Source organism: Coregonus clupeaformis, chromosome 27 (genome assembly GCF_020615455.1).
Source record: "Coregonus clupeaformis isolate EN_2021a chromosome 27, ASM2061545v1, whole genome shotgun sequence".
Taxonomy (NCBI): domain Eukaryota; kingdom Metazoa; phylum Chordata; class Actinopteri; order Salmoniformes; family Salmonidae; genus Coregonus; species Coregonus clupeaformis.
The window spans coordinates 45,746,732-45,771,107 of record NC_059218.1 but is presented as its reverse complement, the minus strand read 5'-3'; the positions used below and the strand labels follow the sequence as shown (position 1 = coordinate 45,771,107).

Here is a 24,376-nt window from a genome sequence, read left to right as displayed (position 1 = left end):
CAAAAATTGATGTAGGAACTGCTGATATCCCCTTTAATGTACTACTGAGTGGATTTCTAAATGCATCATCCAGGTGTTAGAAAACTGTCTGACATGCAACCCAAATGGCACTCTTCTCCCTATTTAGCCCCATGGGCCTTGGTCAAAAGTAGTGCGCTATATAGGGAGTAGGGTGCCACTTGGGACGGAACCCTACTGAATTCTGTAGTCAGCTGTGGAAACAAAGTTAACAGAAAGTGAAGGAGGTTCCATGGGTGTTAATGGTGGAACTGGAAATGTAAACAATTATTGGTCCTCTGTAGCTCAGTTGGTAGAGCATGGCACTTGCAACGCCAGGATAGTGGGTTTGATTCCCGGGACCGCCCATACGTAAAAAATGTATGCACGCATGACTTGGATAAAAGCGTCTGCTAAATGGCATATATTATATTATTATTGTTTTTCTTTTTTCTTTCAGTGTTCTTCTCCCTGTTCTTCCTGTTGGGTGTACAGTGGGGCGTGTGAGCTTAGCTTGGATGCTAATGAATAAAAGGAATTCTGTAACACTTTATTTTATTGTACTCTTTCAACTGGTAATTACCTTACCAGTTATTTACTATGTTAACAAACAGCATGTTTCAATGAATACCAACAAATAAGACCTTTATTCATAAATCATAAGTACTGCATGTACTATTTGACCTCATCTGCGTAAATAGCGGGTCTATCCTGCCCCCTTTCTGTACTCTGTAAGTAAATATATGGGCTAAATGGTGTGTAATATGACCAGGCCCCTCTCCCCCCACCCCCCTTCCTAGGTGGACCATCAGGGCCCGGGTCACCAATAAGAGCAGAATCTTTCTCTCTCTCCCTAACTCTAACTCTCTCTCTCTCCCTAACTCTAACTCTCTCTCTCTCCCTAACTCTAACTCTCTCTCTCTCTCTCCCTAACTCTAACTCTCTCTCTCTCTCTCTCTCTCTCCCTAACTCTAACTCTCTCTCTCTCCCTAACTCTAACTCTCTCTCTCTCCCTAACTCTAACTCTCTCTCTCTCCCTAACTCTAACTTTCTCTCTCTCCCTAACTCTAACTCTCTCTCTCTCCCTAACTCTAACTCTCTCTCTCTCCCTAACTCTAACTCTCTCTCTCTCCCTAACTCTAACTCTCTCTCTCTCCATGTCCTCCTCAGATGGACCATCAGGGCCCGGGTCACCAATAAGAGCAGCATCCGTACCTGGAGAAACTCAAGAGCAGAGGGAAGACTGTTCTCCTTCGAGATCGTGGACAAGAGCGTGAGTATGACTCTCCTGTGTGGGTGTGGGTGTCTGTGTGGGGGTGTCTGTGTGGGCGTGTGTGTCTCGGTGTGGGTGTCTGTGTGTGGGTGTCTGTGTGGGCGTGTGTGTCTCTGTGTGGGTGTCTGTGTGTGGGCGTGTGTGTGTGTGTGTGTGTGTCTCTGTGTGTGTGTGTGTGGGTGTGTGGGTGTGTGGGTGTGGGTGTCTGTGTGTGGGCGTGTGTGTGGGTGTGGGTGTGTGGGCGTGTGTGTGGGTGTGGGCGTGTGTGTGGGTGTGGGTGTCTGTGTGTGGGTGTGTGGGCGTGTGTGGGTGTGTGTGTGTGTCTGTGTGTCTGTGTGTGGGTGTGTGGGCGTGTGTGGTGTGTGTGTGTGTGTGTGTGTGTGGGGGTGTGTGTGTCTCTGTGTGTGGGGGTGTGTGTGTCTCTGTGTGTGGGTGTGTGTGTGTCTCTGTGTGTGGGTGTGGGTGTGTGGGCGTGTGTGTGGGTGTGGGCGTGTGTGTGGGTGTGGGTGTCTGTGTGTGGGTGTGTGGGCGTGTGTGTCTGTGTGTGTGTGTGTCTGTGTGTGGGTGTGTGGGCGTGTGTGGGTGTGTGTGTGTATGTGTGTGTGTGTGTGTGTGTGGGGGGGTGTGTGTCTCTGTGTGTGGGTGTGTGTGTGTCTGTGTGTGTGTGTGTGTGTGTGTGTTCTTCTAGTCTAGTCCTCATATTTTCTGTCTCCTTCGATGTCTCTGTATATCAGACGACTATCTACTGTGTAGTAGTTTATAGTTTCTGATTGATTGACACTGCTGACAGTTTTGTGTGTGTGTGTGTGTGTGTGCATGCACGTGTGTGTGACAGTTTCTCAGTAAACTGTTGATTGACGCTGTGCTGACAGTGTCTCTGTGATTGACAGGGGGAGATCAGAGTAACAGCCTTCAACAAGGAAGTGGACAAGTTCTTCTCTCTGCTGGAGACGGGCAAGGTGAGTCTGTCTGTACTGACTCTTACCATACCATACCCCTGTCCTGACTGGATCTAGCTACAGAGAAGAGATACTCACACACTGAGGTGTCCTATGATCATTGCTTTATCTTTCACAATGAGGTGTCCTATGATCATTGCTTTATCTTTCACAGTGAGGTGTCCTATGATCATTGCTTTATCTTTCACAGTGAGGTGTCCTATGATCATTGCTTTGTCTTTCACAGTGAGGTGTCCTATGATCATTGCTTTATCTTTCACATTGAGGTGTCCTATGATCATTGCTTTGTCTTTCACAGTGAGGTGTCCTATGATCATTGCTTTGTCTTTCACAGTGAGGTGTCCTATGATCATTGCTTTATCTTTCACATTGAGGAGTCCTATGATCATTGCTTTGTCTTTCACAGTGAGGTGTCCTATGATCATTGCTTTCTCTTTCACTCTGAGGTGTCCTATGATCATTGCTTTGTCTTTCACAGTGAGGTGTCCTATGATCATTGCTTTGTCTTTCACAGTGAGGTGTCCTATGATCATTGCTTTATCTTTCACAGTGAGGTGTCCTATGATCATTGCTTTATCTTTCACATTGAGGCATCCTATGATCATTGCTTTGTCTTTCACAGTGAGGTGTCCTATGATCATTGCTTTGTCTTTCACTGTGAGGTGTCCTATGATCATTGCTTTGTCTTTCACTCTGAGGTGTCCTATGATCATTGCTTTGTCTTTCACAGTGAGGTGTCCTATGATCACTACTGGAATAGGACATACAGCAGGTGTACATACCAGGGTTGGGGTCAATTCCATTTAAATTCTATTCAATTCAGAAAGTAAACAACATTTTAATTCCAAATCTTTCGTAATTGAAAAGCATTGAATTTTAGTATACTTCCAGAATGGACTGGAATTTAAGTAGAATTGATCCAACCCTGATATGTAGGCCTACTAGATTATACTTGACTGTACTTGTAAAACACATGTGCGTGTACAGCTTTCTCTTCAGTCTCTTAAAATTGTTCAATAATAACTCAATTAAAGATTCCATTTGTGCCCTATTGCCCTATAAAATATAAATACATATATATATATATATAAAATAAATAAATGAATGTCTCTATCTGGTCTGCCATTGACAGGGATGTGAGTGGTAGCTCATTGGATGAGAATGCTATTACATTAGTTTGACACCCTTATCTCTTAGGGATGGGGGGTTGAAATAATTTCACTATTCGAATAGTATCATGAATTTTAGTGGGATATCCGGATATTAATGTGTTGTTGTTATTTTTTTACTTACGTTTTTAACCTGAGCGCTGCTAGGCGAAGGAGAGAGGCTGGCACTCTATTGGTGCAGCAGCAGGGGGGGCCAGTGAGATGGGAGTGAGAAGACAGAGGGAGAGAGAGCGCAAGGCACCTAGGCCAAGACTAGCTAACTTGTAGCAGCCAGAGCCAAGACTAGCTAACTTGTAGCAGCTACAGCCAAGACTAGCTAACTTGTAGCAGCTACAGCCAAGACTAGCTAACTTGTAGCAGCTACAGCCAAGACTAGCTAACTTGTAGCAGCTAGAGCCAAGACTAGCTAACTTGTAGCAGCTAGAGCCAAGACTAGCTAACTTGTAGAAGCTACAGCCAAGACTAGCTAACTTGTAGCAGCTACAGCCAAGACTAGCTAACTAGTAGCAGCTAGAGCAGGAAATTAAAACTTGCAGTGTATTCACGGTTTAGAAAAACTTCAAAAGGGATAATTTCAAAATGTCAGCCTTGATTTCCCCTAACTAAAAATGTGTCAACCCCTACAAAAATGTCCATTAATTATAATCCGCACAATAATTCACATTTCCCAGGCCTCCCGAGTGGCGCAGCGGTCTAAGGCACTGCATCGCAGTGCTTGAGGCATCACTACAGACCCAGGTTTGATCCCAGGCTGTGTCGTAGCCGGCCGCGACCGGGAGACCCATGAGGCGGCGCACAATTGGCCCAGCGTCGTTCGGGTTAGGGGTGGGCTTGGCCGGCCGGGATGTCCTTGTCCCAACGCGCTCTAGCGACTTCTGTGGCGGGCCGAGTGCATGCACGCTGACTTTGGTCGCCAGTTGTACAGTGTTTCCTCCGACACATTGGTGCAGCCGGGTTAAGCGAGCAGTGTGTCAAGAAGCAGCGCGGCTTGGCAGGGTCATGTTTCGAAGGACGCATGGCTCTCAACAATCACTTCTCCCGAGTCCGTACGGGAGTTGCAGTGATGGGAAAAAACTGTAACAACCAATTGGATATCACAAAAAGGGGTAATTTCTTTTTACAAAATTTACATTTCCTGTTGCTGCAGGATTATTTTCCTGCTTTGAGAAACTAAAATTAAGATACTGCATCTGTATAATAGTGCCTGTTTTGACTGGAATAGCCTAGAGAAGCTAGCTAGCTATGCTAATTGAGGCTACACGCTGTGCTTTCTCCCCGACACTATTCAGATTAAACATCAGCCTACCTGTTAGTTGCTCGTTGTAGCCTACTCCTTCTCATTTCGCTAACTTTTAATTCCGTAATTTATTCCATCTTGCGTTGCATTAATGAACTCTCACTCCACTTGCTACACATTGATCCCCTTTGCCGCTTTGATTGGCCAACATAAACAACAACAAGCTACACACGTAAAGGCTGCCGGTCGGCTACTGGTCGGCTACCGGTCGGCTACCGGTCGGCTACCGGTCGGCTACCGGTCGGCTGCCGGTCGGCTGCCGGTCGGCTGCCGGTCTTTTTATGGGGCGCACCTCATAAAAACTACATTGAAATGTTTGTTGTTTTATTAAATTAATAATTTGAAATGTCACATAGATATTTAATTTAATGTAATTTAGAAAAAGCCTTTTCAGGGTTAAAATAGGTCTATAATTGTTTTCTGTTGCAAAAATGAATAGTATTGGAATACTAACGTCCGTTTGGATATTCTAATAACATCCCTATTATCTCTACATAGTTTAAATGAAGGAGGAAGGGAGAGATGGCAGTGTGGTGCCAGGACAACAACCTCTCCCTCAACGTGCTCAAGACAAAGGAGATGATTGTGGGACTACAGGAAAAAAAAGAGGACTGAGCACGCCCCCATTCTCATCGAAGGGGCTGTAGTGGAACAGGTTGAGAGCTTCAAGTTTCTTGGTGTCCACATCACCAACAAACTATTATGGTCCAAACACACCAAGACAGTCATGAAGAGCCTATTCCCCCTCAGGAGACTGAAAAGATTTGGCATGGGTCCTCAGATCCTCAAAAGTTTCTACAGCTGCACCATCAAGAGCATCCTGACTGGTTGCATCACCACCTGGAATGGCAACTGCTCGGCCTCCGACCATAAGGCACTACAGAGAGTACTGCGTACGGCCCAGTACATCACTGGGGCCAAGCTTCCTGCCATCCAGGACCTCTATACCAGGCGGTGTCAGAGGAAGGCCCTAGAAATTATGAAAGACTCTAGCCAACCTAGCCATAGACTGGTCTCTCTGCTACCGCACGGCAAGCGGTACCGGAGCGCCAAGTCTAGGTCCAAAAGGCTTCTTAACAGCTTCTACCCCCAAGCCATAAGACTCCTGAACAGCTAATCATGGCTACCCGGAATATTTGCATTAACTTGGGTCAAACGTTCCGGGTGGTCTTCCACAAGCTTCCCACAATAAGTTTTGTGAATTTTGGCCCATTCCTCCTGACAGAGCTGGTGTAACTGAGTCAGGTTTGTAGGCCTCCTTGCTCGGACATGCTTTTTCAGTTCTGCCCACAAATGTTGTATAGGATTGAGGTCAAGGCTTTGTGATGGCCACTCCAATACCTTGACTTTGTTGTCCTTAAGCCATTTTGCCACAACGTTGGAAGTTTGCTTGGGGTCATTGTCCATTTGGAAGACCCATTTGCGACCAAGCTTTAACTTCCTGACTGATGTCTTGAGATGTTGCTTCAATATATCCACATAATTTTCCTTCCTCATGATGCAATCTATTTTGTGAAGTGCACCAGTCCCTCCTGCAGCAAAGCACCCCCACAGCATGATACTGCCACCCCCGTGCTTCACGGTGGGATGGTGTTCTTCGGCTTGCAAGCACCCCTTTTTCCTGCAAACATAACGATGGTCATTATGGCCAAACAGTTCTATTTTTGTTTCATCAGACCAGAGGACATTTCTCCAAAAAGTACGATCTTTGTCCCCATGTGCAGTTGCAAACCGTAGTCTGGCTTTTTTATGGCGGTTTTGGAGAAATGGCTACTTCCTTGCTGAGCGGCCTTTCAGGTTATGTCGATACAGGACTTGTTTTACTGTGGATATAGATACTTTTGTACCTGTTTCCTCCAGCATCTTCACAAGGTCCTTTGCTGTTGTTCTGGGATTGATTTGCACTTTTCGCACCAAGGAGACAGAACGCGTCTCCTTCCTGAGCGGTATGACAGCTGCATGGTCCCATGGTGTTTATACTTGTGTACTATTGTTTGTACAGATGAGCGTGGTACCTTCAGGCATTTGGAAATTGCTCCCAAGGATGAACCAGACTTTTCTCTGAAGTCTTGGCTGATTTCTTTTGATTTTCACATGATGTCAAGCAAAGAGGCACTGAGTTTGAAGGTAGACCTTGAAATATATCCACAGGTACACCTCCAATTGACTCAAATTATGTCAATTAGCCTATCAGAAGCTTCTAAGGCACAGTCAACTTAGTGTATGTAAACTTCTGTCCCACTGGAATTGTGATACAGTGAATTATAAGTGAAATAATCTGTCTGTAAACAATTGTTGGAAAAATTACTTGTGTCATGCACAAAGTAGATGTCTTAACCGACTTGCCAAAACTATAGTTTGTTAACAATACATTTGTGGAGTGGTTGAAAAACGAGTTTTAATGACTCCAACCTAAGTGTATGTAAACTTACGACTTCAACTGTAGGTAGGTAGATAGGTAGGTAGGTAGGTAGGTATGTAGGTATGTAGGTAGGTATGTAGGACTGGGGACTTAACAGAGTTCAGAGCTTCTGCTCTTTTCTATAACCTGTAGGAAACACAATATGGTCTATACTTGGCAAGTCGTTTTCTCACTTATGGATGGCACAAATTGGTATATGGGGGAGGGAAATGGGTAGGGTATATGCTAAATAAATACTGTAGTATTTACTATAGTTAAAAATGTGTTGTGTTTTTGCGGATTGTAGTGTTTTTGCGGACATTACTGTAGTATTTACTACAGTGTTTTTTTTGCGGATGATACTGTAGTATGTACTATAGTATTCTACAGTATACTACAACATTCTATAGTAAGTACTACACATGATCGAGGGATACTACAGTGTGTAGTATAGTATTCTATAGTAAACTGTAGTATTTTTTCATGAGGGGAGAGCGAGAGGGGGAGAGAGAGAGAAGGAAAGGGCCTGGGGAAAGAGAGACAGAAAGAGAAAGAGAGAGAGAGAGAGAGAGAGAGAGACAGAGGGGTAGAGGGAGAGAATGAATGTGCAGAAAATAATAGATTGGGTTTAAATTGGTCCGTTTTTAGCTGAGTCACTCTGCGTCACCTCTATTTCGTGGAGTATTAGAGAGATAGTGGTCCTGATGGGACTGATATGACAGCTCCCATTCAAGGTAAACAGAAACCCTCAACTTGGACCTTCTGTGCTTGGCCAAGCAGTGTAACACAATTGAGTTACACTATTTGGAGAGGGGATAAACAATATGACAGTGTTACTAACAGTGTTACTTTGAAACATGACCAAAATAGTGACAAGCATATCCCTGTAAAGTTATTGTCTAGCCAATAAGACTGCAGCTTTTTCCAAACCCTACACATCACCTGCCAGCAGTTAACCAGGTGATGTGTGTTTTTTGTTTTTGTTTTTATGATCGATTCAATTCATCTCACTCACATATCGTAGAGCACCCTAAAGCAATCTAACCTCTCTCTCTCTCTCTCTCTCTCTCTCTCTCTCTCTCTCTCTCTCTCTCTCTCTCTCTCTCTGTCTCTCTCTCTCTCTGTCTCTCTCTCTCTCTGTCTATCTCTCTATCTCTCTCTCGCTCTCTCTCTGTCTCTCTCTTTCTCTCTGTCTCTCTCTCTCTCTGTCTCTCTCTATGTCTCTGTCTCTCTTTCGCTCTCTCTCTCTGTCTCTCTTTCGCTCTCTGTCTCTGTCTCTCTCTCTCTCTGTCTCTCTCTGTCTCTCTCTCTCTCTTTCTCTCTCTCTCTCTCTTTCTCTCTTTCGCTCTCTGTCTCTCTCTCTCTCTCTCTCTCTCTCTCTCTCTCTCTCTCTCTCTCTCTCTCTCTCTCTCTCTCTCTCTCTCTCTCTCTCTCTCTCTCTCTCTCTCTCTCTCTCTCTCTCTCTCTCTCTCTCTCTCTCTCTCTCTCTCTCTCTCTCTCTCTCTCTCTCTCTCTCTCTCTCTCTCTCTCTCTCTCTCTCTCTCTCTCTCTCTCTCTCTCTCTCTCTCTCTCTCTCAATTTCAATTTCAATTTAAGGGCTTTATTGGCATGGGAAACGTGTGTTAACATTGCCAAAGCAAGTGAAGTAGATAGTAAACAAAAGTGAAATAAACAATAAATATTAACAGTAAACATTACACTCAGAAGTTTCAAAAGAATAAAGACATTTCAAATGTCATATTATGTATATATACAGTGTTGTAACAATGTGCAAATAGTTAAAGTACAAATGGGAAAATAAATCAACATAAATATGGGTTGTATTTACAATGGTGTTTGTTCTTCACTGGTTGCCCTTTTCTTGTGGCAACAGGTCACAAATATTGCAGCTGTGATGGCACACTGTGGTTTTTCACCCAGTAGATAAGGGAGTTTATCAAAATTGGGTTTGTTTTCAAATTCTTTGTGGATCGCTGTAATCTGAGGGAAATATGTGTCTCTAATATGGTCATACATTTGGCAGGAGGTTAGGAAGTGCAGCTCAGTTTCCACCTCATTTTGTGGGCAGTGTGCACATAGCCTGTCTTCTCTTGAGAGCCAGGTCTGCCTACGGCGGCCTTTCTCAATAGCAAGGCTATGCTCACTGAGTCTGTACATAGTCAAAGCTTTCCTTAAGTTTGGGTCAGTCACAGTGGTCAAGTATTCTGCCACTGTGTACTCTCTGTTTAGGGCCAAATAGCATTCTAGTTTGCTCTGTTTTTTTGTTTGTTCTTTCCAATGTGTCAAGTAATTCTCTTTTTGTTTTCTCATGATTTGGTTGGGTCTAGTTGTGTTGTTGTTGTTGTTGTCCTGGGGCTGTGTGGGGTCTGTTTGTGTTTGTGAACAGAGCCCCAGGACCAGCTTACTTAGGGGACTCTTCTCTAGGTTCATCTCTCTGTAGGTGATGGCTTTGTTATGGAAGGTTTGGGAATCGCTTCCTTTTAAGTGGTTATAGAATTTAACGGCTCTTTTCTGGATTTTGATAATTAGCGGGTATTGGCCTAATTCTGCTCTGCATGCATTATTTGGTGTTTTACGTTGTACACGGAGGATGTTTTTGCAGAATTCTGCATGCAGAGTCTCAATTTGGTGTTTGTCCCATTTTGTGAATTCTTGGTTGGTGAGCGGACCCCAGACCTCAGAACCATAAAGGGCAATGGGTTCTATAACTGATTCAAGTATTTTTAGCCAGATCCTAATTGGTATGTCAAATTTTATGTTCCTTTTGATGGCATAGAAGGCCCTTCTTGCCTTGTCTCTCAGATCGTTCACAGCTTTGTGGAAGTTACCTGTGGCGCTGATGTTTAGGCCGAGGTATGTATAGTTTTTTGTGTGCTCTAGGGCAACGGTGTCTAGATGGAATTTGTATTTGTGGTCCTGGCAACTGGACCTTTTTGGAACACCATTATTTTTGTCTTACTGAGATTTACTGTCAGGGCCCAGGTCTGACAGAATCTGTGCAGAAGATCTAGGTGCTGCTGTAGGCCCTCCTTGGTTGGTGACAGAAGCACCAGATCGTCAGCAAACAGAAGACATTTGACTTCAGATTCTAGTAGGGTGAGGCCGGGTGCTGCAGACTGTTCTAGTGCCCTCGCCAATTCGTTGATATATATGTTGAAGAGGGTGGGGCTTAAACTGCATCCCTGTCTCACCCCACGGCCCTGTGGAAAGAAATGTGTGTGTTTTTGCCAATTTTAACCGCACACTTGTTGTTTGTGTACATGGATTTTATAATGTCGTATGTTTTTCCCCCAACCCCACTTTCCATCAATTTGTATAGCAGACCCTCATGCCAAATTGAGTCAAAAGCTTTTTTGAAATCAACAAAGCATGAGAAGACTTTGCCTTTGTTTTGGTTTGTTTGTTTGTCAATTAGGGTGTGCAGGGTGAATACGTGGTCTGTCGTACGGTAATTTGGTAAAAAGCCAATTTGACATTTGCTCAGTACATTGTTTTCACTGAGGAAATGAACTAGTCTGCTGTTAATGATAATGCAGAGGATTTTCCCAAGGTTGCTGTTGACGCATATCCCACGGTAGTTATTGGGGTCAAATTTGTCTCCACTTTTTGTGGATTGGGGTGATCAGTCCTTGGTTCCAGATGTTGGGGAAGATGCCAGAGCTAAGGATGATGTTAAAGAGTTTAAGTATAGCTAATTGAAATTTGTGGTCTGTATATTTTATCATTTCATTGAGGATACCATCAACACCACAGGACTTTTTGGGTTGGAGGGTTTGTAGTTTATCCTGTAGTTCATTCAATGTAATTGGAGAATCCAGTGGGTTCTGGTAGTCTTTAATAGTTGATTCTAAGATTTGCATTTGATCATGTATATTTTTTTGCTGTTTGTTCTCTGTTATAGGGCCAAAAAGATTGGAGAAGTGGTTTACCCATACATCTCCGTTTTGGATAGATAGCTCTTCGTGTTGTTGTTTGTTTAGTGTTTTCCAATTTTCCCAGAAGTGGTTAGAGTCTATGGATTCTTCAATTACATTGAGCTGATTTCTGACATGCTGTTCCTTCTTTTTCCGTAGTGTATTTCTGTATTGTTTTAGTGATTCACCATAGTGAAGGCGTAGGCTCAGGTTTTCTGGGTCTCTATGTTTTTGGTTGGATAGGTTTCTCAATTTCTTTCTTAGGTTTTTGCATTCTTCATCAAACCATTTATTACTGTTATTACTTTTCTTTGGTTTTCTGTTAGAGATTTTTAGATTTGATAGGGAAGCTGAGAGGTCAAATATACTGTTTAGGTTTTCTACTGCCAAGTTTACACCTTCACTATTACAGTGGAACGTTTTGTCCAGGAAGTTGTCTAGAATGGATTGAATTTGTTGTTTCCTAATTGTTTTTTGGTAGGTTTCAACACTACTTTCCTTCCATCTATAGCATTTCTTAATATTATACAGTTCTTTTGGCTTTGATGCCTCATGATTGAGTATTGCTCTGTTCAAGTAGACTGTGATTTTGCTGTGGTCTGATAGGGGTGTCAGTGGGCTGACTGTGAACGCTCTGAGAGACTCTGGGTTGAGGTCAGTGATAAAGTAGTCTACAGTACTACTGCCAAGAGATGAGCTATAGGTGTACCTACCATAGGAGTCCCCTCGAAGCCTACCATTGACTATGTACATACCCAGTGTGCGACAGAGCTGCAGGAGTCGTGACCCATTTTTGTTGGTTATGTTGTCGTAGTTGTGCCTAGGGGGGCATATGGGGGAGGGAATGCTGTCACCTCCAGGTAGGTGTTTGTCCCCCTGTGTGCTGAGGGTGTCAGGTTCTTGTCCAGTTCTGGCATTTAGGTCGCCACAGACTAGTACATGTCCCTGGGTCTGAAATTATTGATTTCCTCCAGGATGGAGAAACTGTCTTCATTAAAGTATGGGGATTCTAGTGGGGGGGATATAGGTAGCACACAGGAGGACATTTTTCTCAGTTGAGATAATTTCCTTTTGAATTTCTAACCAAATGTAAAATGTTCCTGTTTTGATTAATTTAATAGAGTGAGTTAGGTCTGCTCTATACCAAATTAGCATACCCCCTGAGTCCCTTCCCTGTTTCACACCTGGTAGTTTGGTGGATGGGACTACCAGCTCTCTGTAACCTAGAGGGCAACCAGTGGGTCCGTCTCCTCTATACCATGTTTCTTGTAGGATGACAATGTCTGTATTTCCGATTTCTTTGGTGAAGTCCAGATTCCTGCTCTTTAGGCCAAAGGCAGATGACCTCAGGCCTTGGATATTCCAGGATGAAATAGTGAAGGCTTTGTGTTCCATAAAGTGTCTAATGTTGTTGGTTGTGTGGTTTGGCCTCAGGCCAGTAATTGTGAGCAGAGCCTGCTGAGCATCTGGTACATGCCATTGGCTTGGGTTAGTGTAAGAGTGGGGGTTGGGCCTGTTTGCCTGCTCACGGCCTGGGCGTATGTGTGACTTTCATGTTGAGGCCCTCTTTGTGGGAGTGGGGGGGGCTTGGGGTGGGTAGGAGGGGCATAGGTCTGATCTGAGGGGGCCTAAATGGGGTGTGGGCATGGTTGACTTGGGGGGGAGTTAATTGGTTGGGGTGGGGGTGTAGATGTGGTTGATGGTGCTGTGGTCTGGATGTAGGTCCTCTCTGCGGGGGTCCTCTATGTGTAGGTCCTGGGGGGGTCCCGCAGGTCTGGGAGAGTGTCTCGCTGGTCTGGGCGGGGTGTCTGTTGATCTGTTGCTCCTGTGTGAGGTGTTGGGTCTGCGGTTGAGGGCGATATCCTTTAGGGTCCGGGCGAAGGTGGGCACTGCTGCCTTGTATAGGTGGACCTGGTCGTAAAGGCTGTTCACGTCCAGGGTGTAGTGGTGGGCCAGGAAGACATTTGGTTTTGATGCACAGTCACGGGAAATACTTGCGTTTACCCGCTGTATGGTAGAAGGGTGGAAGTCTTTTCGTGGTAACAGGGTTGAGATAACCACTTGTGCGTTGGGGAAAGTAGAAGAAGCTTTTTCTATCACGCCCTTGAGTGATGTGGCCACCCTTTCCTGCTGTGTTCTCAGGTCGTTTGTGCCTGTGTGTATTATTATGTGGCTGGGTGATCCTAGTCGGTCCTCAGACAGAAGGTCTAGGGCGCGCTGGGTATTTGGACACCAGAGTTTAGACACTGTGTGTTTTGGAAAAAGTTTATTTTCTTGTATGTATTTCCCGTTTGAGTCCATAAGGAGTACAATCTGTGGCTTGTGTATGTCCTCAGTGGGTGTGGGGGGGGTCGTCATGAGGGCTATCAGGGTGTCTGACTGGGGGGTTGCTCAGAGGGGTTGGGGTCCCCAGGGCTTGGGGTTCTTCATTTGTTTGTCTGGGTGTGATGTCGAGGCTATGGTCAGGGTCTAGGGTGTACTGTTCTGCTGCGGTGTCGAGACTTTGGCCAGGATCTGAGGTGGGCTGTTCTCTAATGGGTTGTTCAATGTCACCCGTCATCGTTCTCACCTTCTCCTCCAGCACTCTGATCCTCTCCTCTAGTGCTCTGTTCTTCTCCTGCTCCTGCTCTTTCTCCTGTTGATGTTGTCTCACCACAGTCCAGAGTGCAGACATGTCTCTCTCTACCTCCAGCTCTCCAGGTCTAGTTAAGGGGGTGTTGTTGTGCTGGACTGTTGTCTGGGTCTGTGCTGACTGGAGTGTGTTCACCTGCTGTTCCAGCTCCACCTGCCTTACCTCCAGCTGGGTGAATTTATCCTTCATTTCAATGAGGGAGTAGTACTCTGTGCTGGGAAGTTGAGTTTCTGCTTGGGGTTGCTCTGTGGGGTTATTTAATGAAGAGGTCTGGTCTGACCCGCTCGGGGTAGAGGTATCTTTCTCAAGGGACAGCTTCTCCTGCTGAGCTATTTCTTTGATTAGGTGAAAGTCCAGCTGGAACTGTTTGGTGTTGCCTTGAACCAAAACGGTTCCAGATTTATAGAGATTAATATTAGACGACTCAGAGTCCTCGTTGTCCAGTATCCTGAGTTTCCACCCGTCGCTAACACCCCCCTCTTAACAGAGGGGTAGTGTGCTAGTATAGCACTGTGCCATGCCAGGGGATGGTCTGTGTGGAAGATAAGGTTGCTTATGTTCCCATTTTTATACAAATCAGCAAAAAGTGTCTCGTGCTTCCCCAAAAGAAGTTTCAATTTGTACTCTTTTCGTGTCTTGTCGTTTTTACATTCAGAGGGTACTGTATTTTAATGACCTCTGAACAGTGGGGGAGTGCTTCTAAGGCCTCTTCTAAGGCCTCTAGTTGGGGTAGACTGTACGACTCTCCTGCCATTGTTGGGCTCAAGGGCTTTGACACCTCTCACTTCACACGTCAGTGCTAATTGAAATTGTATCTCTTTGTAGCAAGCTTAAGCTTGGTAGCCTTAGAATTCAGTCCTTATAATATAAAATATATCATTGTAATGAATTTTTCTTCTTGGTTTTTGAAAGTGAAAAATAGCTTCATACTAAACATTACTCACTCAGTTCCAGGTTGGATGGTGTTTTCAGGTTTCTGTTTGTTTTCCAGAGCATTTGCTGTATAGTTTGAGAATAGTAATCCTTGTTAGTAGAAAGCTTTCCAGGTAATTCCGTCCAAAATCAGTTTGTAGGTTTGGAGTTTTGGTTTGGAATAAAGGTTATGTTGTGGAGGGTAGCATCCTGTATATGTCCCTGCCAAAAAATCCTACTTTATCTAACTCTAAATCTATATTTTTTGTTAAAAATGCAGGAGCAATGTCTTTGAGCTCTCTCTCTCTCTGTCTCTCCTCCCCCCTCTCTCTCTCTCTCTCTCTCTATCTCTATCTTATCTATCTATCTATCTAATCTAATCTAATCTATTTAGGTGTACTACATCTCGCAGGGCAAAATAAAGATAGCCAAGAAGCAGTATATGACCCTGAAGAACAACTATGAGATGACCCTCCAAAGAGAGACATCCATCGTGCAGTGTGAGGATGACCAGGACCTTCCCATGGTGCAGTGCGACTTCATACCCATCGCTCAGCTGGAGCACAAGGACAAGGACGCCATCATCGGTGATGGGGGTGGGAGGGTTGGAGATTGTGGCGGAGAAGGGGGAGAAAAAGAGAGTCGTATTTGGGGAGAAAAAGAAGGAGGAAATGTGTGATGAGAGGGAGAGAAGAGAAAGGAAGGTGGGAGGGGGTGATAGACAGATGGACTTAGTACAGGGTCAGACGGTCAGTGGAAAAGTAATTTAGACAGACAGTTACATAGATACAGAAGAGATAAAGAGATGAGAAAGTTCATTCCACAGTTTATTATAAATGTATAATGAAGCTGTACAGTTTTATATGGTCTCTGCCCCAACCCCTCCATCTCCTCTCCCTGTTTCCCTCCCCTCCATTCCTCCCTCATATCCCTTCCCTGTCTTATCTCCCAGCCCAGCCAGGTAAATTAGAAGGGCTCGATGCAGATTGGGCTGACATTTGCCAGTATTTGTTCTGATTGGCTGTCACTCACTCCTCTTCTACATTAGGTCAAATGATATGAAGGCATGAGTATGAGTTTCTTCATTTGGACTGAATGGAGAGGATGGTGGAATGATATTATGTTGAAGTCACTACTTTTTCTGGAGGTTTCATTGGAGCTTCAACACACTTGGGTTGGGTTGGGTGGGTTGGTTTTGGTTGTGTTGGGATGGGTTTTGTTGGGTTGGGTTGGTTGGTTGGTTGGGTTGGGTTGGGTTGGCTTGGTGAGGTTTGCTTGGTTGGTATGGTTGGGTTAGGTTGGGTTGGGTTAGTTATGGTTTGGGTTGGATTGGGGTGTGTTTGTATTTGTATTTATTATGGATCCCCATTAGCTGCTGCCAAGGCAGTAGCTACTCTTCCTCGGGTCCAGCAAAAATGAAGGCAGTAATATACATTATAATAAAACATTTAAACATTAGAATATATTTTCCAACAGATTTCACAATACATTAAGTATGTGTCCTCCGGCCACTACTCTACTACAACATACGTGTGTATGTAGTGTGTATGTAGTGTGTATGTAGTGTGTATGTTATGTGTGTTTTGTATGCGTTTGTTTGTACCTGTGTGTGTGACTCTTCACAGGCGTATTGTTATATGGGGTTATTTATCTGATTTTACTGCTTGCGTGAGTTACCTGATGTGGAATAGAGTTCCATGTAGCCATGGCTCTATGTAGTACTGTGCGCCTTCCATAGTCTGTTTGTCACGTTCGTTTAAGGACGGGTCAGACCAAGGCGCAGCGTGATATGCATACATGTTTATTTACAACGAATAAACACACAACAATACAACAAACCAAACGAAACGTGAATTCCAAAGGCTGAACACAAAACAAGCCTACACACGGAACAAGATCCCACAACTAACGAGTGCCAATAGGCTGCCTAAGTATGATCCCCAATCAGAGACAACGAGCGACAGCTGGGCCGGGTGCGAGGAGCAGGAACAGGCCGGGCCGGACTGGCGACACGCACCACTGGCTTGGTGCGAGGAGCAGGAACAGGCCGGGCCGGACTGGGAACACGCACCACTGGCTTGGTGCGAGGAGCAGGAACGGGCCGGGCCGGACTGGCGACATGCATCACTGGCTTGGTGCGAGGAGCAGAAACGGGCCGGGACGGACTGGGAACACGCACCACTGGCTTGGTGCGAGGAGCAGGAACGGGCCGTACCGGGCTGGCGACACGCACCACTTGCTTGGTGCGGGGAGCAGGAACGGGCCGTACCGGGCTGGCGACACGCACCACTGGCTTGGTGCGGGGAGCAGGCACGGGCCGTACCGGACTGGGAACACGCACCACTGGCCTGGTGCGAGGAGCAGGAACGGGTCGGGCCGGACTGGGAACACGCACCACTAGTCTGGTGCGAGGAGCATGAATGGGCCGGGCCGGACTGGGAACATGCACCACTGGCCTGGTGCGAGGAGCAGGAACGGGTCGGGCCGGACTGGGAACACGCACCACTAGTCTGGTGCGAGGAGCATGAATGGGCCGGGCCGGACTGGGAACACGCACCACTGGCCTGGTGCGAGGAGCAGGAACGGGTCGGGCCGGACTGGGAACACGCACCACTAGTCTGGTGCGAGGAGCATGAATGGGCCGGGCCGGACTGGGAACACGCACCACTGGCCTAGTGCGAGGAGCAGGAACGGGCCGGACTGGCGACACTCACCACTGGCTTGGTGCGGAGAGCAGGAACGGGCCTGCTCTCCGCACCAAAAATATTCTGCTAATATCAGGGATGCAAACTAGTCACCTTTCAGTGAAATTCGCCGTTTTGAATCCAAAATAGGCAACCTACGTGATTTGTGTGGCTCCAATAAGAAAACTTTGGGGGGGTTGGGGCTTTGGATCACTACGGCTGTAAGCGAACGAGGGATGCGCATTTGGAGCAATACTGGCTGTATCCAAGGCTCAGCCAATTGTTCACATAACAACAGAATTCAGCACGTGACTGAAGAGAGAAGAGACAACCAACTTGCTAGTTACAGCATCAACGCATGCTCTGGAAAGACAGCAGAGAGTGGAAAGGCAGTTTGCCGGTTACATCAGCAGTTACAGCAGCAGTTACATCAGCGCTTTCAATGAACGACAACGAAGAGGTTGGTGAGAAGCCTGACGACGGAGACGGGGGTGAGAAGGTGATGAAGCGTGCTTCATGAGCTGTATATGGAACGCCGTTTGGGTCTTTGCGTGTCAAAAAAGATACATGTCAAATAACACTATTTGACGCGTCAAATAAGCTTGTTGACCAATTAGGATAGAGAGCAAGTGTGGTGGAACAAGAATTGTTAGCATTGTTAAGTATCTTGCTAGCTGGATAGAGCAGTCACTGACCACCTTCCGGAGACACTTGAAACCCTACCTCTTTAAGGAATACCTGGAATAGTATAAAGCAATCCTTCTACCCCCCGCACATTGACTCTGTACCGGTACCCCCCTGTATATAGCCTCGCTACTGTTATTTTATTTTGCTGCTGCTCTAATTATTTTTTATTTTTTACGTATCTATTTTTTTACTTAACACTTGTTTTTCTTAAAACTGCGTTGTTGGTTAAGGGCTTGTAAGTAAGCATTTCACTGTAAGGTCTGCACCTGTTGCATTTGGCGCATGTAGCAAATAACATTTGATTTGATTGGCTAACGTTACAACATCAGAACATCAGATGAGCTAACGTTAGTAACCTAACCAACTCGCTATGGTGTTAACTGGTATAAGACTCCTTGCCGTTCCTCAAGTTATAACGTTAGTTGCTCACTGGACCCTGGCAATCTGTGTGAAATGTTACTGTTAACTAGCTAACGAACTAACTACTATCTGTGAACTAATGTTTTCCCTCTACAGTATGTGGTTCTTTTTCGGAATGAGAGAATCAGGTGAAAATGAGGCGTTGCTTGTTTAACAAGTGGATTCAGGGATGAAATGTAGCTGGAGCCGGGCCTGGTTTAAACTGGATGCCACTAGAGGTGAAAGGAACACTACACACTTTCCCTCTTTCAATACGGTGGATAAAAAGGGGTATGCCAGGTGTACTCTCTGCCTGAAAGAGATCAATTATGCCAACAAAGGGTCTCATGCTCTGTTGGCACATTGTAGAACAGATGAACCCGCAGTGTAGCCCAAAGATATTGCTTTTGTTGTGCTGAACTTGACATACTGTAACACTTGTGTGTGAGTGAGGGGGGATTATTTAATTTTTTACTCAGTGAACGTTATTTTTACACACATGTAGTCTTGTGCTCTTGATTGACGTCTACTATAGTGGCCACTATAATCGTAGCCACTATAATAAAGCAAAAAATAGAATGACTGTTTGTTTCATTCTATTTCTACTTTAAGATGTTTTTTACGGATTACAATATTTAGATGTGTGTGGTCACAAGTGTTATATTATAAAGGCTGTCATGATACGCGGGACTGCAATATTAGTGTCCATAATGAGATTAGAACACGTATCGTTTATTCTGTGGACTTGAGTGTCATTTGCAGTAGTCTAGGCAACAAATAACATTGAATTACTTTCCTTACATTTTTTAGCTATGAGTTAGGTTCACATTAACCACTTTTTATTTTACACACAGAGACTGATCATGTAGATCATATTCTTTGTTGTTTAATTAGTTAAAACCTGCATTTCACGAAGGGACCCAGCCTAAAAGTCTTTAGAAATTAGAATTGTAAAACCGATAAAAAAATATCTACAAAAATCCCCCTAGCAGGTATATTTTGCTGAAGGGACGGCCATCCATTTTTATTTCAAGAGAGGTCTGATTTTCTCCATGTAACCCTTATTATAAATAATGTTTACTCCCTAAGCATACTATGTACAGGGTCAGTCAGTTCCAGTACCATATTTACACTGTGCAGGGATACTGGAGTGATAGAGGTAGATATGTATAGGGGTAAGGTGACTAGGCATCAGGATATATGATAAACAGAGTAGCAGCAGCGTACATGATCATTCTATGTAAGTGTGTATGCGTGTTTGTAGTGTCAGTATAAATGCGTGTGCATGTTGTGTGTGTGTGTGTACGTGTGTGTGTGTGTGTGTGTGTGTGAGCAAATTAAGTGTGTTTGTGTTGGAGTGTCAGTGTGAGTGTACATAGAGACAGTGCAAAAATAAAATACAAGGGTCAACTCAGTGTAGCCATTTAGTTAGCTATTTAGCAGTCTTATGGCTTGGGGATAGAAGATGTTCAGGAGCCTGTTGGTGTCAGACTTAATGCACCAGTACTGCTTGCCATGCGGAAGCAGAGAGAGAGCAGTCTATGGCTTGGGTGGCTGGAATCTTTAACAATTTAAATGGCCTTGCTTTCACACCGCCTGATATAGAGGTCCTGGATGGCAGGGAGCTCGGCCCCAGTGATGTACTGGGCTGTCCGCACCATGGAGTGGATGTGTGCCATAACCAGCCTTTAAAAGCACTTCATGATTACAAATGTGAGCGCTACAGTGCGGCAGTCATTGTGGCATGAAGCCTCAGAGTTCTTGGGAACAGGAATGATGGCGGTCAGCTACAGACTGGGACAAGGAGAGGTTGAAAATGACCAGATTTGGGTGAAAAAGGAAGGGGGTTTGAGAGGGAGATTAGAGAAAGGGAGGATAGGAGGAGAGAAAGGAAGGTGGGAGGGGGTGATAGACAGATGGACTTAGTACAGGGTCAGACGGTCAATGGAAAAGTAATTTAGACAGACAGTTACATAGATACAGAAGAGATAAAGAGATGAGAAAGTTCATTCCACCGTTTATTATAAATGTATAATGAAGCTGTACAGTTTTATATGGTCTCTGCCCCAACCCCTCCATCTCCTCTCCATGTTTCCCTCCCCTCCATTCCTCCCTCATATCCCTTCCCTGTCTTATCTCCCAGCCCAGCCAGGTAAATTAGAAGGGCTCGATGCAGATTGGGCTGACATTTGCCAGTATTTGTTCTGATTGGCTGTCACTCACTCCTCTTCTACATTAGGTCAAATGATAGGAAGGCATGAGTATGAGTTTCTTCATTTGGACTGAATGGAGAGGATGGGGGAATGATATTATGTTGAAGTCACTACTTTTTCTGGAGGTTTAATTGGAGCTTCAACACACTTGGGTTGGGTTGGGTTGGGTGGGTGGGTTGGGTGGGTTGTGTTGGGTTGGGTGGGTTGGGTTGGGTGGGTTGGGTTGGGTTGGGTGGGTTGGGTGGGTTGGGTTGGGTGGGTTGGGTTGGGTTGGGTGGGTTGGGTTGGGTTGGGTGGGTTGGGTGGGTTGGGTGTGTTGGGTTGGGTTGGCTTGTGGTTGGTTGTGTTGGGATGGGATGGGGTTGAGGAGTGGTTAAGGGACTTTCGAAAAATACACTGAACAAAAAAATTAACGCAACATGTAAAGTGTTGGTCTCATGTTTCATGAGCTGAAATAAAAGATCTCAGCAATTTTTCATATGCACAAAAAGCTTATTTCTCTCAAATGTTATTTTGTGCACAAATGTGTTTACATCCCTGTTAGTGAGCATTTCTCCTTTGCCAAGATAATCCATCCACCTGACAGGTGTGGCATATCTTATATGAACTGTAACTCAGTAAAATCTTTGAAATTGTTGCATGTTGTGTTTATATTTCTGTTCAGTGTAGTACTAGCAAAGTATGAAGTACTGTGTTTTTTTCCCCCTTATATGTTCTTTCTCTCTCCCTCTCTCTCCCTGTCTCTCTCTCTTCTCTCCCCCCTCTCCTCCTACTCACTCTCGCTCTCTCCCCTCCTCTCTCCTCCGTTCTCTCTCCCCTCCTCTCCCTCTCCCTTCTCTCTCCCCTCCTCTCCCTCTCCCTTCTCTCTCTCTCCCCTCCTCTCCCTTCTCTCTTTCTCCCCTCCTCTCCATCTCCCTTCTCTCTCATCTCCCTCTCCTCCTCTCTCTCTCCCCTTCTCTCCCTCTTCCCCCTCTCCTCCTCTCTCTCCCTCTCCCCTTCTGTCTCACCCTCTCTCTCCCTCCACCTCTCTCCTCCTCTCTCTCCCTCTCCCCGTCCCCCTCTCTCCCCTTTCCCATCCCCCTCTCTCTCTCTCCCGCTCCTCCTCTCTCTCCCTCTCCCCACTCTCTCCCCTCCTCTCCCCCTTCTCTCTCTCCCCTCCCTCCCCTCTCTTTCCGCCTCCCTCTTTCCCCCTCCCCCCACTCTCTCTCTCCCTCCTCGTTCTCCTCTTCAACCCCCACCCCCCTCTCCTTGGTCATTAATAGTGGATTAACAGTGTCTAATGAGAGCTGTCAGGTTGTTCCCGTGGCGATAATGGAGTTCAGAGGTGGATGACATCATCTCAACCATAATGGAATTACACACAAACACATATTAGAGCGCGAGAAGGGGAGAGTGGTGGAGGAGGTAAGAAGAAGTAAGGGAGAGAAAGATATGGAGACAGAAGGCTAAGGAGAGGGGGAGAGGGAGAGGGGGAGAGTGAGAGGGGGAGAGTGAGAGAGGGGGGGAAGCGAGATAAAGGAAGAAAGATAATATATTTGTAATTAAGAAATGACACTACCACCAAGACCAGTAGAGGTCTAACTAATATCTCTCTCTCCTCCCCCCTCTTTCTCTCTCTCTTCCCCCCCCCCCTTTCTCTCCCCCTCTAGATGTGATAGGAGTGTGTAGGAGTGTGGATGGTGTGAGTCGTATCACCACCAAGACCAGTAGAGAGGTGTATAAAAGAGACATTCACCTGATGGACACCAGTGGCAAGGCTGTCGCAGTCACACTGTGGGGCGAAGAGGTAAGACCACACACACACACAAGGAGTACAGACACACACACTAACACACACACACACAAGGAGTACACACACACACACTAACAAACACACACACAAGGAGTACAGACACACACACTAACAAACACACACACAAGGAGTACAGACACACACACTAACAAACACACACACAAGGAGTACAGACACACACACTAACAAACACACACACAAGGAGTACAGACACACACACTAACACACACAGACACAGACACAAGGAGTACAGACACACACACTAACAAACACAGACAAAAGGAGTACAGACACACACACACTAACAAACACGGACACAAGGAGTACAGACACACACACTAACAAACACAGACACAAGGAGTACAGACACACACACTAACAAACACAGACACAAGGAGTACAGACACACACACTAACAAACACACACACAAGGAGTACAGACACACACACTAACACACACAGACACAGACACAAGGAGTACAGACACACACACTAACAAACACAGACAAAAGGAGTACAGACACACACACACTAACAAACACGGACACAAGGAGTACAGACACACACACTAACAAACACAGACACAAGGAGTACAGACACACACACTAACAAACACACACACAAGGAGTACAGACACACACACTAACAAACACACACACAAGGAGTACAGACACACACACTAACAAACACACACACACAAGGAGTACAGACACACACACTAACAAACACACACACAAGGAGTACAGACACACACACTAACAAACACAGACACAAGGAGTACAGACACACACAAACACATGCTAACACACACACACACACACAGTATTCATACGCACACACACCCAAGGAGTACAGACACACACACTAACAAACACGGACACAAGGGGTACACACATACGCTAACACACACACAAACACACACTAACACACACACAAACACATGCTAACACACACACACACACATTATTCATACGCACACACACCCAAGGAGTACACAGACACACACACACACACACACACACACACACACACACACACTCACCCAAGGAGTACACACACACGAGTACACACACACGAGTACAAACACACAGACACTAACACACACACACTAACACACACACGCACTAACACACACAGTATACATACACTCAAGTGACAAGATGGTGACAGTCACACTGTATCTGTCGTGTCTGTGTCTCCTGGGGTGGATCTGCAGTTAAACACAAAGATATACAGAGGATGAAGGAATTAATCTCTCTGTGTGTGTGTGTGTGTGTGTGTGTGTGTGTGTGTGTGTGTGTGTGTGTGTGTGTGTGTGTGTGTGTGTGTGTGTGTGTGTGTGTGTGTGTGTGTGTGTGTGTGTGTGTGTGTGTGTGTGTGTGTGTGTGTGTGTGTGCGTGTGTATGTTATGAGGTGTTTTATTGGGTTTTCTGGGATGTAAAATCAGATTTGCTCAATTGAACCACTCGACCTTCAGGATTTCAAAGGAAAGTCTCAGATTACATCCAGAATGTAAAAATATTGAGAAGGTACATTATGTGTGTGTGTGTGTGTGTGTGTGTGTACGTGCCCGTGTGTACGGTCTTCCTCGCATGCATGTGTGTGTGTTATTGTGTTGTGCTCTAACCTCCTCTCCTCTCTCTCCAGGCAGAGGTGTTTGATGGTTCAGGCCAGCCTATAGTAGCAGTTAAAAGAGCCCGCCTGTCAGACTTTGGAGGCCGCTCTATCTCTGCTCTCTTCAGCTCCACTGTCATGGTCAACCCTGACATACCTGAGACCCACAGGCTGAGGGGATGGTGAGTTAGGACATGTGTGCACACACACACACATGCACACCAGCAAATATTCATGCAGATACACACACACACACACACACACACACAAGCCCATACAGTACACAGACACACTCCTGTATCCCATCTGTCACGTGCAGAAGAGAGAGATGCAGCACATGCCTGTTCAGACCTACTGGGACTCAGTCAGGATGAAGAGAGAGATTGTTTATTTCACTTTTGTTTATTGTTTTTTTCACTTGGCAATGTAAACA

General features: G+C 45.5%; 1 protein-coding gene across 1 annotated transcript in view; it reads left to right on the top strand.

The window, feature by feature from the left end:
• Positions 1-24,376, top strand: part of LOC121542009 (replication protein A 70 kDa DNA-binding subunit) — a 118,595-nt gene that overhangs the window by 39,579 nt on the left and 54,640 nt on the right. The window contains exons 8-12 of the mRNA XM_041851431.2: positions 1,168-1,270; positions 2,161-2,229; positions 14,949-15,141; positions 22,187-22,323; positions 23,977-24,125. Coding sequence (XP_041707365.1) covers positions 1,168-1,270; positions 2,161-2,229; positions 14,949-15,141; positions 22,187-22,323; positions 23,977-24,125 — 651 coding nt within the window. The remainder of the gene's footprint in view (positions 1-1,167; positions 1,271-2,160; positions 2,230-14,948; positions 15,142-22,186; positions 22,324-23,976; positions 24,126-24,376) is intronic.